The sequence below is a fragment of the Rhinatrema bivittatum genome, chromosome 7 (genome assembly GCF_901001135.1).
Source record: "Rhinatrema bivittatum chromosome 7, aRhiBiv1.1, whole genome shotgun sequence".
Lineage (NCBI taxonomy): Eukaryota > Metazoa > Chordata > Amphibia > Gymnophiona > Rhinatrematidae > Rhinatrema > Rhinatrema bivittatum.
Window position 1 is genome coordinate 131,748,483 of NC_042621.1, and position 12,240 is coordinate 131,760,722.

A 12,240-nucleotide genomic window follows, 5' to 3' on the forward strand; every position below is an offset into this window, starting at 1 on the left:
ACACTATTCACTGGTGGATCAGAAAGCCTTACATTCATTTATGGGGAAATGGAAGGTTATTGATGTATGGCGGGATCGTAACCCAATAGAAAAGGATTATTCCTTTTACTCAAAGGCTCACGATTCCTATACCAGGATTGATTACTTTCTTATAGATACCACTCTAGTAGGGGCCACTACTGATGTGGGGATTGGCAGTATTGTATGGTCTGACCATGCTCCGGTGTGGTGGTCCTTTAAGATAGCGGGATTAAAGAAGGGGCGTAGATTTTGGCGGATGAACGATTCGCTGCTCAAAGATAAAGAAAGGGTACAGGAACTCAGATTGGCCATTAAGGACTATCTGCTTGATAATTCCACTGATGAGGTCACGCCCGTAGTACTGTGGGAATGTCTCAAGGCTGTATTGAGGGGTAAATTAATAGCGTTGGCGGCTCACAATAAGAAGGAGAAAGCTAAGAAACGCCTTGAGTTACAAGGAAAGTTAGAGTCAGCAGAACGGGCGCATAAGATAACTCCGAGTAAGCGGCTTTTAGCTACACTGGGTGATCTTAGACAACAACTTCAGCAGCTTGATGCGGATGAAATTATATATCATATGGATCTGACTAAAAGAACTTATTATGAGCATGGTAACAAAGCGGGGAAACTTTTGGCACATGCTTTGAAGGCCAGAGTTGCTCAATCACAAATCACTAAAATTAAAGCGGCTGATGGGACCGTTGTAATGGATGAGGAGGGAATAGGTCTTCAGTTCAATCATTTTTTCGCTACTTTATATAATCGGGAGGATATTGTTACTGAGGGTGATATAGTGGATTATTTGGAAGGGATTCAACTGCCTTGTATAGATGCATCTATGGCGGACAGCATACATCGTCCTATATCTCTGTTGGAGGTTACCAGTGCTATATCCGACCTTAAATCGGGTAAGGCACCAGGTATTGATGGATATACTCCTTTTTTCTATAAGAAATTTAAGGAAGAATTGGCTGGTCCTTTAGTAAATATGTTCAATAGTCTTAGGCTAGATGGCCAGTTAGCATTTGAGGCCAATGTGGCGGGTATTACTATATTGCCAAAACCTGGCAAAGATCTCATGTGCTGCAGTTCTTATCGGCCGATCTCTCTTATTAATATCGACCTGAAGTTGTTGGCGAAAATATTGGCTAACCGTCTTAAGGTAGTTCTTCCCACTTTAGTTCATGAGGATCAAGCTGGCTTTATGCCAGGCAGAATGGCGAGTGACAACATTCGCAAAGTAGTGAATTTAATATATCATGCACGATCACATAAGATCCCTTCCGTGTTATTTGGGGTGGACGCCGAGAAGGCGTTTGACAGGGTGCATTGGCCCTTCCTGTTTCAGGTATTACGGAAGGTGGGATTGGGGGGACATTTTCTGACCTGGGTACAGGCTCTATATCACAATCCGAGGGCATGCATTAAGGTAAATGGGACTTACTCGGCGAATTTTGAGGTGCAAAGAGGGACACGCCAAGGGTGTCCTTTGTCCCCTTTACTATTTGCGCTCTGTTTAGAGCCCCTAGCGGAAATAATTCGATCTGACAGAAGTATTCAGGGCATCACAGTGGGTTCTGGTTCTTATAAATTAGCACTTTATGCTGACGATGTGTTATTTACTCTAACTGCACCTGAAGACTCGCTGCTGGGGTTGATGCCGAGGCTGGAGGCATATGGAAAGGTTTCCGGATTCAAAATCAATACAGATAAATCGGAAATTTTACCTATATGTTTATCCCTCGATGAGATCCAGCAATTGAGACGGAAGTTTCCCTTCCAGTGGGCAAAGAACTCTGTTAAATATCTAGGAGTGCACCTGGGTCCTGATTATAATGCTCTGTTTGATATGAACTACGTCATGATTAGTAAACGGTTGGACAAAGATCTCCAGACCTGGGACAGGTTGACTCTCACTTGGTTGGGCCGCATCGCGGCTATTAAAATGACTTTTCTTCCGCGTCTGGCTTATTTGTTCCAGACTTTGCCATGTACAGTGCCAATTCCCTATTTAAAGCGTCTTCAGGCCAAGATCTTCTCCTTCATTTGGAGACGGAGGCCACCTCGAGTATCAAGGGTCATCCTGTACCAGCATAAATTAGAAGGCGGACTAGGGGTACCTAATTTGTTGAAATATTATTTAGCGTCACAATTCCGAGCTGTGGTTGATTTTCATAATTCTAAAATTCCCAAACCCTGGGTCCGAATAGAGCGGGCTATGGTGGACCCGGTAGTGATAGAAGATTTATTATGGGGAGGGGGTAGACTTCCTCCTAATCTTCAAAGCTCCTCACCGTGTCTTGCTGTTACAATGCTGCTTTGGCGTAGGTGGCGACGACTACTGGTGGGAGATAGGCAATACTTCTTCACCACACGGGTGCAGGGTTGTGAGGCGTTTGCTATTGGGAGGGAGGGGAAGACCTTTCACGGATGGGCTAAGAATGGCCTTGGTACACTGGGTCAAATGTGGGTTGATCAGGGAGTGAAATCATTTGAAGATTTATGTGTACTTTATCATTTGACCGATGCTGATCGGTATGCATACCTACAATTGCGCCATTTTTTATCTGTTAAGGAGGTTCGGGGGGATATGCTCAAGGGTAAGACACTTTTCGAAGGTTATTGTGAAAAAGCCTCTGTAATACAGGGAGTGATATCAAAAATTTATACCCTACTTAATGGGGCAGTGTCTAGCTCTGTCAAGCATATAGCTGCCTGGGAAAAAGATTTGGGAGCTCCGTTCTCAGAAGGAGAATGGGAAGCCTGTTTTAAAGCTATCAGTCGGAGCTCCATAGCTGCTCAATTGTTAGAAAACAGTTATAAAATATTATTTCGTTGGTATTTATCTCCTTGTAAACTGAAGAACATGGGGTTACGTACAGATTCCTTATGCTGGCGGCAATGTGGACTGGAGGGTGATTTCTTCCACATGTGGTGGACATGTCCAGTTATCACCCCTTTATGGTCCCAGGCGGGGGCCTGGCTGAATCAGGTTTTACAGCAGGACTTACCACTTAGTCCGAAAGAAATGTTGTTGAATATTCCTGATGAGCAGAGGCCTCAGATATCTGGTGCCTTTGTTAGGGCGCTGGCTTTTGCGGTGCGAGGCAAAATTGCTATGCATTGGAAATTACATAAAGCTCCTGAATTCTCAGCGGTTCTTCGAAGGCTGAAATGGATTTATCACATGGAACATTTGACGGCCTTAAGCAAAGATGCGCTGGTGAAATTTCAAAAAATATGGAAACCTTATCAACAATGGTCTACATCTATTCATGGCTGATATCTACAGTTTGAGGACTGGGGAAAGGGGGGGGAGGGGGGGAGGGGAGTGGGGATTACAGATTTAAAAAAGATGATTGGTGGCTTATGATATGCCTACAGTTGTGTTGCTAATGTATATCAGATGACTCTGCATGGCGGAGGATGGATGTTGGTTCTTAAGATGTAATTGGGCAGTTTTGTCTGTATTATGTGGTTTTATATTTGGTTGCTATAATAAACAGAAAGTTACAAAAAAAAAAAAAAGCTAAAGTAAGTGCCAAAAAATAAAATAAGAAAACGTAACGAACCCAACACCGCGGGGTGGCGGGCGGGTTTCATGAGGACTAACATCCTGCTGTCCTGTGAGAACACCTGTTACAGGTAAGCAACATTTGCTTTCTCACAGGACAGGCAGGATGGTAGTCCTCACATATGGGTGAGTACCGAGCTGAGGATGTCCGAGTATGCACCAAATGTACCCAAAGGCGTGCAACAGGCACAACAACTGGGGTGGAATTTGGTAGAGGGCATCCTGAACCCTAGCGGGCAAGCGGAAGGGTGTTGGTACATCAAGTTGCAAAATGGTTGCGCAAGACAGATTGGCTGAAGATGGAATCTTGTCTTCCAGCCTTATCCAAACAATAATGGGCTGTAAAGGTATGGCGAGAACTCCAGGTAGCAGCCCTGCAAATATCAGGAAGTGGCACCGAGCGGAGGTGTGCTACTGAAGCTGCCATGGCCCTGACAGAGTGTGCTTTAACACAGTCTTGAAGTGGAATGCCTGCTTGCTGATAGCAAAAAGATGTGCAGTCCACCAACCAGGAGGAGAGAGTCTACTTATCCACAGGTTGCCCTAATTTGATGGAATGGAAAGAGACAACAATTGAGTGCTTTTTCTGTGGGCAGCTGTACGGTCTAGGTAGAATGCTAGAGCCCGTTTACAGTCAAAGGTATGCAGCGCCTGTTCTCCTGGATTGGAATAGGGCCTGGGAAAGAAGGTAGGTAGTATAATGGATAAATTAAGATGAAACTCCGATACTACCTTAGGCAAGAACTTAGGGTGAGTGCGGAGTACTGCTCGGTCGTACAGAAGTTTAGTGTAAGGCGGATAGGTAACTAGGGCCTGTAACTCACTAACTCTGTGAGTGGATGTAATCACCAAAAGAAAAATCACTTTCCAGGTGAGATAACGTAGATCACAGGAATGGAGAGGCTCGAATGGTGGTTTCATGAGCCGACCCAAAACCAGATTGAGGTCTCAAGAAGGGGCCCGGAGGGCGCAGAGGAGGCTTTAGGTGGAGCAAGCCCTTCAGAAATCGTGTCACATGGGGTTGTACTGAAATAGGAACAACCCCAACACCTTTATGGAAGGCGGCCACCGCACTGACATGCATTCTGATGGAGGAAGTTTTAAGACCTGATTCTGACAAGTGCCAGAGATAGTCCAAAAACTTTGTGGTGGAACAGGTAAAGGGATCAAGTGTTTAAAACAGAACACCATGATTTAAATCTGTTCCATTTGTAAAGGTAAGATTTTCTCGTGGAAGGCTTTCGTGAAGCAATGAGGACACGGGAAACTGGTTCCGAAAGGTTGAGTGGCTGAAGAATCAACCTTTCAACATCCAGGCCATCAGGGATAAGGCCTGAAGATTGGGGTGGCGCAGGCACCCGTCGTTCTGAGTGATCAGAAGCGGGTCCGTTGCCAAGGGAATGTGCCCGTGAATGGAGAGGTCCTGAAGGATCGGAAACCACACTTGGCGTGGCCAGTGAGATGCTATCAGGATCATGGTTCCCTTCTCCTGACGAAGCTTCACGAGAGTCTTTGAGAGAAGCAGAAGTGGAGGGAATGCATATAGGAGATCGGTTGCCCATGAGAGGAAGAATGCGTCTCTTGGGTGAGAGTGTTGGCTGCGAGTGAGAGAGCAAAAGTTCTCTACTTTGTGGTTCTGAGGTGACACAAAGAGGTCTATTTGGGGGTAACCCCAACGTTAGAATATTGAGTCCGCTACAGTGGGGTTGAGGGACCACTCGTGCGGTTGAAAGGCATGACTCAGCTTGTCCGCCAACACATTGTCCACTCCCGGCAAGTAGGTAGCCCTGAGGTACATCAAGTGGGATAGGGCCTCCGCCCATATCTGTGCCGCTTCCTGACACAGTAGGTAGGAGCCCGTCCCTCCCTGTTTGTTGATGTACCACATTGCCACCTGGTTGTCTGTCTGAATCAGGATGACCTGGTTGGAAAGGTGATCCTGAAATACCCTGAGAGCATATATGATTGCTCGAGGCTCCGGGGAATTGATTTGGTGTTTGGCATCCTCTGGAGACCAAGCTCCTTGGGTCTGGAAATTGGCGACATGTGCTCCCCAGCCGAGGCTGGAAGCATCGGTGGTGAGAATTACTTGAGGGTCTGGAGCCTGGAAGGGTAGGCCTTGGAGGAGATTGATCTGATTTTTCCACCAGGCTAGAGACTGACGAAGTGGGTCGGTGATGTGGAAAATGGTCGATAGTGGTTGGACGGATTGAGTCGATTGTGACCTCAGAGTCCACTGCATGACTCTCATGGCCAAGTGGGCCATTGGAGTAACCTGTACTGAGGACACCCTGTGTCCCAGCAGGATGAGGAAGTGGTGTGCTGTTGAGCGGTGCTGAGACTGTAGCTGGTGGTGTGCGAGAGAAATATGAGAGAGAGAGCTGTTGAGGCAGAAATGCCTTTGCTTGAAAGGTGTCCAAGTCTGCCCCTATGAAGGACAAAGTTTGAGATGGGACTAAGCAGGATTTTGCATAGTTGACGAGAAATCCTAGCAAAATCAGAGTGTGTAAGGTGAGATGTAGGGGCGACAGAGCAGCTTGCTGAGTAGGAGCCCTGATCAACCAATCGTTGAGATAGGGGTAGACGTGAACACCTTGAGTCCTGAGGAATGCTGCTACTACTACGAGGCACTTGGTGAAGACTCGTGGTGCAGATGCCAGGCCGAACGGTAGCACTCAGTTCTGATAGTGCTTGGGGCCTACCAGAAATCTCAGAAATCTGCGATGAGATGGAGTTATTGCAATGTGTGTGCGTACGCATCCTGGAGGTCTAGAGAGCAGAGCCAGTCTCCTCTTTGCAGAAGAGGAAGGAGGGAACCCAAGGTTACCCTCTTGAAATTTTCTCGCTGGAGGTACATGTTGAGGGCACGTAGGTCCAGAATTGGACGAACGCCGCCTGACATTTTGGGGGATTAGAAAGTACCGGGAATAGAATCCTAGGCCTTGTTGGGAGTAGGGCACTGGTCCTATTGCTCTGGACTGGAGGAGGAGGGAAACCTCCTGTTCCAGGAGTTGTGAGTGGTCGGATGTTCCCCACGTCAGCCGAGGTGGGGAATCCGGTGGGATGGAGAGAAAGTTCAGGTGATAACCCTGAGAGATTATGGCAAGGACCCACTGGTCTGAGGTGATTGTGTGCCATCTGTTGTTGAAATGGCACAATCGACCCCCCACTGGTATCTGAGGCAGTGGAAGCTGGCTGCTGCTCTCTTTTTAATTGTTTTGGCTATAAGTGGAATTGGAGGAAAGCATAAAGAAATCCCTGAAATCCAAGGGATTGAAAAGCCATCTGTCAGTAAACTGTTCCTTGCTGGCCTCCTAAAGCAGTAGATGGGAATTTATTTTGTAATGTGTGGCTGAGTAGGCGACTTAGCATATTTGCTAAATGGTTTTGGTTCCCAAGGAGATAAACAGCTATCAGATACATATTCTGGGAAATTGTCCATTTCCATAACTTGCATACTTCTTGGCAAAGTATTCATTAAATTGCCCTACCGAATTACCGCTCTTTAATGAATACTAAAGTAACTAAAATAAATGAAAACTGAAAGTTTTAACGCACTTTAGTAAATAGATCGCTAAATGGTGGGTTCCCCTTTTGGCACTACATCTAGCTGTTGGCTAACCCAATTGCTATAAGACAAATCAGTATAGTGTGAGAATGTGGTCAGCTACAAAGAAATGTTGTTCTGAATTATGCTCAGACCTTCCTACTGTTCCGAATGACAAAGCCTTGTCATGAAGACACAAAATGAAGAATAGATCTTCCTCCTGAAACACACCTATATCTCAAGCAAAGGACAGAAATGCACACACACACATACAGGGGACAAAATGTGAAGTACATTAACTTTACTGAAAAATACTAAGCGCATTGATTTGGCAGTCTTTCCACCAAAGATATTCAGTCAAAAGGGTGTGTGTTATGTCAATGCTTTGTATGCATGTGCTTCTTCCATGGGAGGAGAAGGGAACAAGTCGATATTGCCCAGAACATGTAAAAGAGCATGACAGGCAAATAATTTACAAATAAAAATAAAAAGATAAAGCCACGCTACTTACCCCATATTGGTAAATCATCAATATACATCTGGTACCAATAGTGGTTCTTTATTGCGTACACAAAAGGATCTCGCTTGAGTTTATCCACGTCAATCTCACAGTACGTTGTCTGCATCACATCCTCTGTATGAATGAAATCACCGCATTTTAGCTTTTTCAAGAATTTATTGTTTTGTCTACCCAAATTGTATTATTTTATCTGTTATATTACATTGTAGTTCGCTTAGCACGGCTGGACCACTATAATCGAAAAATATATACTTTAAACAAATATTATGCATTCAAAATATATTACAAATAGAATTACAAATCACAAACACTGTACAAATAAGATGCCTTTATTGACTTGGATACCAGGGTGAGAGCAAAGTTGGCATATTAGGCATACAAAATACATTGGGACTAGAACCAACTCTATATAGAATGTTGCACTTTCTACTCGTATTTGTTGTTTTTTATGGATTGTTTTTTCTTTTAAAGATTTTTACCCTTTTTTTTAATAAATTAAATGTGGAAGAAAGAGTATTCACCAAGGGTTTTCTGGTGCACATAAATCTTAAGGTAAACAAGACTAGCAAATTAACATTTTTGGCTAGTGCAGCTGGGTCTGCCTTGAACTGTGAAACTAATAAGTTGCATCATATGAAGTTGTGTTTGAAAATGATACCCTCTATTTTTCCCCTCTTTTAAGAGCACATCCTCCATCCAGTGAGGCAGGTTGAGCTAGTGCTTACTACCAAGACATCCCACTGAGGCCCAGGGAGAAGGGGGAGATAGCAACATCTATCAGCCACCCATCAATGCTGAAGGGGCTTCTTGGAGAAGGGAGAAGGGCCCAGGCAGGACCCATCTAGAGGAGTGAAGAAATAACCTCGTGGTTAGAGCAGCAGCCTGTGAACTAAGGGAGCCAGGGTTCAAATCTCGCTGATACTCCATGTAATCTTGGGCAAGTCACTTCACCCTCCGGTACATCCTTAGATTGTAAGCTCTCTGGGGGCAGGGATATATCTACATCAGGGGTCAGGAACCTATGGCTCGGGAGCCAGATATGGCTCTTTTGATGGCTGCATCTGGCTCGCAGACAAATCTTTAATAAAAAGTAAAAATCTAACAAAATCCCCCACCCTCCTGACGCCCCAAGACCTCCAAAATTAATTTACTACAACCCCCACCCTCCTGACCCCCCCAAGACCTGCCAAAAGTCCCTGGTGGTCCAGCAGGGGTCCGGGAGCGATCTCCTGGACTTGGGCTGTCGGCTGCCAGTAGTCAAAATGGCACCGACGGCCCTTTGCCCTTACTATGTCACAGGGGCTACCGCCGCCATTGGTCGACCTCAGTGACATAGTTTATTTATTTATTTAACATTTTTCTATACCGACCTTCAAGGTTGAATACCATATCAGGTCGGTTTACATCGAACAGGGGTAGATCAGTGTAACATAACATAACAAAGGAACAACTTTTTATAATTAGTGGAGGTAAAGCAGAAAAGTAAGAAAGTTACATAATAACAAGGACCATGAACTAGGAAGCTGAATTCAGCTGGAAAAAGAGAAACCTTAAGAAGGTATTAAATTAAAATACTAGGAGACTAGTAACTGATGAGAATATTGAAGGGGCGAAGTTCCAAATTCAATGCTGAATAGTTGTAGTTGTCTAGTGAAAGTTTGAAGGATCAGGGAAGGCTTGTAAGAAGAGCCAAGTTTTGAGTTTTTTTTTAAATGTTGGTAGGCACGGATCCATTCTGTGAGGGCAAAGGGCCGTCGGCGCCATTTTGACTACTGGCAGCCGACAGCCCAAGTCCAGGAGATCGCTCCCGGACCGCTCCCGGACCCCCGCTGGACCACCAGGGACTTTTGGAAGGTCTTGGGGGGGTCAGGAGGGTGGGGGTTGAAACAAATTAATTTTGGAGGTCTTGGGGGGCATCAGGAGGGTGGGGGGTTGTAGTAAATTAATTTGGCAGGCCTTTGGGGGGCGTCAGGAGAGTAGGGGGTTGTAGTAAATTAATTTGGTAGGTCTTGTATGGCTCTCACGGAATTACATTTTAAAATATGTGGCGTTCATGGCTCTCTCAGCCAAAAAGGTTCCCGACCCCTGATCTACAGTATTTGAATGCAATCTGCTTTAAAGTGTCACAAAAGGCAAAAAATTAAAAAAATGTATCTGGGGAGAAGCAGGGGTTGGCAGAGACCACTCAGGGAGAAAAATTGCTTTAATCAATTAAGAAGCTATATTTAAGAACAGGTACCTAACATGCTATTCTGAGTATCTGACTACAAACATTCATTAACCAAACCACCAAAGATTGCTTCTACAAATTACATATCCTGAAAAGAATAAAACCGCTGTTTCACACTCAGGACTTCAGAACAATCTTGCAAGCAATAATCTTTTCCAAACTAGATTATTGCAACTCATTACTATTAGGCCTCCCAGCTTCTTACACCAAACCTTTACAAATGGTTCAGAACTCTGCAGCCAGAGTCCTTACAAATTCCAGGAAAATTGACCACATTTCACCTATTCTCAAAAACCTCCATTGGCTTCCGATCCACTATAGAATCATGTACAAAACCATTAACATCATATACAAAACTATCAACCAACACACGCAACTTGACCTACAAATACCACTTAAAAAATTCACCTCCGCCAGGCCTATCAGGGAACACTACAAAGAGTCACTCCAAATTCCAAAGGCCAAAACCTACCAACATAAATCCTTGAGTCTCAGAGCCTTCTCATCAGCAGGTCCAGCTCTCTGGAACTCGATCCCACCTGATTTGAGACAAGAGCCATGCTCTTTAACATTTAGGAAAAGACTAAAAACTTGGCTTTTCAAAAAAGCATTTCCAAGCCTTGAATAAAACCTCCTCTCACTAGCACTAACTCGTATGCAATAATGGAATGTAAACACGAATCAACCAACCTCAAACCCTCTCTCACTAATTCCTGCTGAATATTTATCATACTATTACCATTCACAACTGTCATATTTATTCATTTGATTACCTATGTACCGTTTCATAGTCTTATTTTTTCACTTGCTATTCTAATGTATCAATAGGCTGAAATGTAAATATTGTGCTGTTCAATTTCTCCCCTTCCATCCCAAGTTTATTTTCCTTGTTTTTTGTAACTTTCCCTCTCCCTTTTTCTGATTCACTGTATTTAAAGTTCAAGGTTCTTATTGAAAATATTGTTTTTTACGTTACGTTATGCTTTACACTCCTTGTTATTTGTAAACCGGGTTGATGTGATGCCTATCATGAAACTCGGTATAACAAAAACAATAAATAAATAAATAAATAAGTTGTTCTTTGGGCTGTGAAGAAACATGGTAATAGAACATATTCCACATATCAAAGAATCCGTACCTTAGTTACTCACAGTGTACTTTGGACTGCTGCTACTCTGAATGAATCATTTGCTGGCAAGCATTTCTGCCCAGTGCTGAGATCTGCTAATGGTAAGAATCCCTTCTGCCGTTGAGCCCTTTGGACCTGCCCCCACTATGTAACATCATCACACTGCACTTAAAGGGGGCCATAGGCAAGTCACCACCTGGCAGGCCATTGCCAAAGTGGTTCTTGTGGGCAGGACACAGGCCTTGCTGGACAAATTATTCTTTGGATTAAAATTTATAGGTGAGTTTTTGTTACTGGTTTTGTTTTTATATTTTTATTATTTGAAAGTTTTGAATTGTATGGGCTACGTGATTATGGGTAGCTTTGATGTGGATATAACCAAATCTTATACGCATTATTACAGGTCAAGAGCAATACCAGGGCCTTAGAAGAGCATTTATGAACACCATGCATTACCATTAAAGACAATTGATACATGTCCCTTGTTAAATGTAACTTTGTTTCTCCTGATTATAATAAGTTGTTTATGTTTACTGTTTTATGTCCCTGTTCGATGTAAACCGATCTGATAAGGTATTTAACCTTGAAGGTCGGTATAGAAAAATGCTAAATAAATAAATAAATAAATGTCAATTGCTAATTTGAAGGGCTAGATAGTATTTGACACAAAGCTATTGATGACTTGCAAATAAGTTATCTTTAATGCAAGGTCAGTTAGAAATAAGGAAATATTTACTAGACATTATAGAGCAATATAAATTAGATATGTTGTTAATAATAAAATCAAGGCATAATACTTTTAGGGCTTGATTCACTAACCTATTTTCCCATAGACACAGGACGGGAAAAAAGCCTTAGTGAATCTGGCCCTTAATTTGGTATTGCTGAATCAATTGTGCCCAGCTAGTTATACATATATGGAGCAGGCACAGCCTATTAAACAGGGAGGAGTAATAAACATTGATAGAGATATTTTCAGATTAGGGATATTGATTTTGAATTTGAGCCACAAATAGAAGCATTGGTGGTAAAAATGCTGTGCTAGCTGGTTTGTTTATTGTATCATCTGCCAAGCAGTGTAATAGGACAGATCACCCAACTATATAAGAACTGCCATACTGAGTCCGAGAGAGGATCTATCAAGCCCAGCATCCTGCTTCCAACAGTGGCCAATCCAGGTCACAAGTACCTGGCAAGATCTCAAACTATAAACAGATCC

General features: G+C 43.5%; 1 protein-coding gene across 1 annotated transcript in view; it reads right to left on the minus strand.

The window, feature by feature from the left end:
• TM9SF3 (transmembrane 9 superfamily member 3) overlaps positions 1-12,240 on the minus strand; it is a 188,725-nt gene that overhangs the window by 134,299 nt on the left and 42,186 nt on the right. The window contains exon 3 of the mRNA XM_029609139.1: positions 7,654-7,776. Coding sequence (XP_029464999.1) covers positions 7,654-7,776 — 123 coding nt within the window. The remainder of the gene's footprint in view (positions 1-7,653; positions 7,777-12,240) is intronic.